A 372-nucleotide genomic window follows, 5' to 3' on the forward strand; every position below is an offset into this window, starting at 1 on the left:
GAGGTGTTTAACTCAATATTTTTTAATCCATATAGATATATCATATTTTAGCTTAAAAAAAAGATTTTTGTTATTATTTTTTTTTTCCTGCAAGATTATTTGATATTTATTTTCTGCAGCTATTATCATATTTTTCTCTTTTTTTCAGGTTGCTATTAAAATAATTGACAAAACAAAAATAGATGCAGAAAATCTGAGAAAAATTTTACGGGAGATAGAGATCCTCAAGAAGCTGAGGCACCCATACATCATCCGCCTTTATGAAGTTATGGAAACAGAGCGCAAGATCTTCTTGGTCACAGAATATGCCAGCTACGGGGAGTTATTTGGTAAGTCTCACACAAATACTGTTAACTCTCCACTTGTTTTGTT

The 372-nt window shown here is 30.9% G+C and overlaps 1 protein-coding gene across 1 annotated transcript in view; it reads left to right on the plus strand.

Annotated features, from left to right (window-relative positions):
• The window catches only part of LOC119593168 (serine/threonine-protein kinase SIK3 homolog), a gene marked incomplete in the record, with an annotated part of 91792 nt that overhangs the window by 12509 nt on the left and 78911 nt on the right, over positions 1-372 (plus strand). Inside the window, 1 exon segment of the mRNA XM_037942140.1 lies at positions 149-329. Within this exon segment, the coding sequence (XP_037798068.1) occupies positions 149-329 (181 nt within the window).

This window comes from Penaeus monodon, chromosome 31 (genome assembly GCF_015228065.2).
Source record: "Penaeus monodon isolate SGIC_2016 chromosome 31, NSTDA_Pmon_1, whole genome shotgun sequence".
In the NCBI taxonomy this organism is placed as follows: Eukaryota; Metazoa; Arthropoda; class Malacostraca; order Decapoda; family Penaeidae; genus Penaeus; species Penaeus monodon.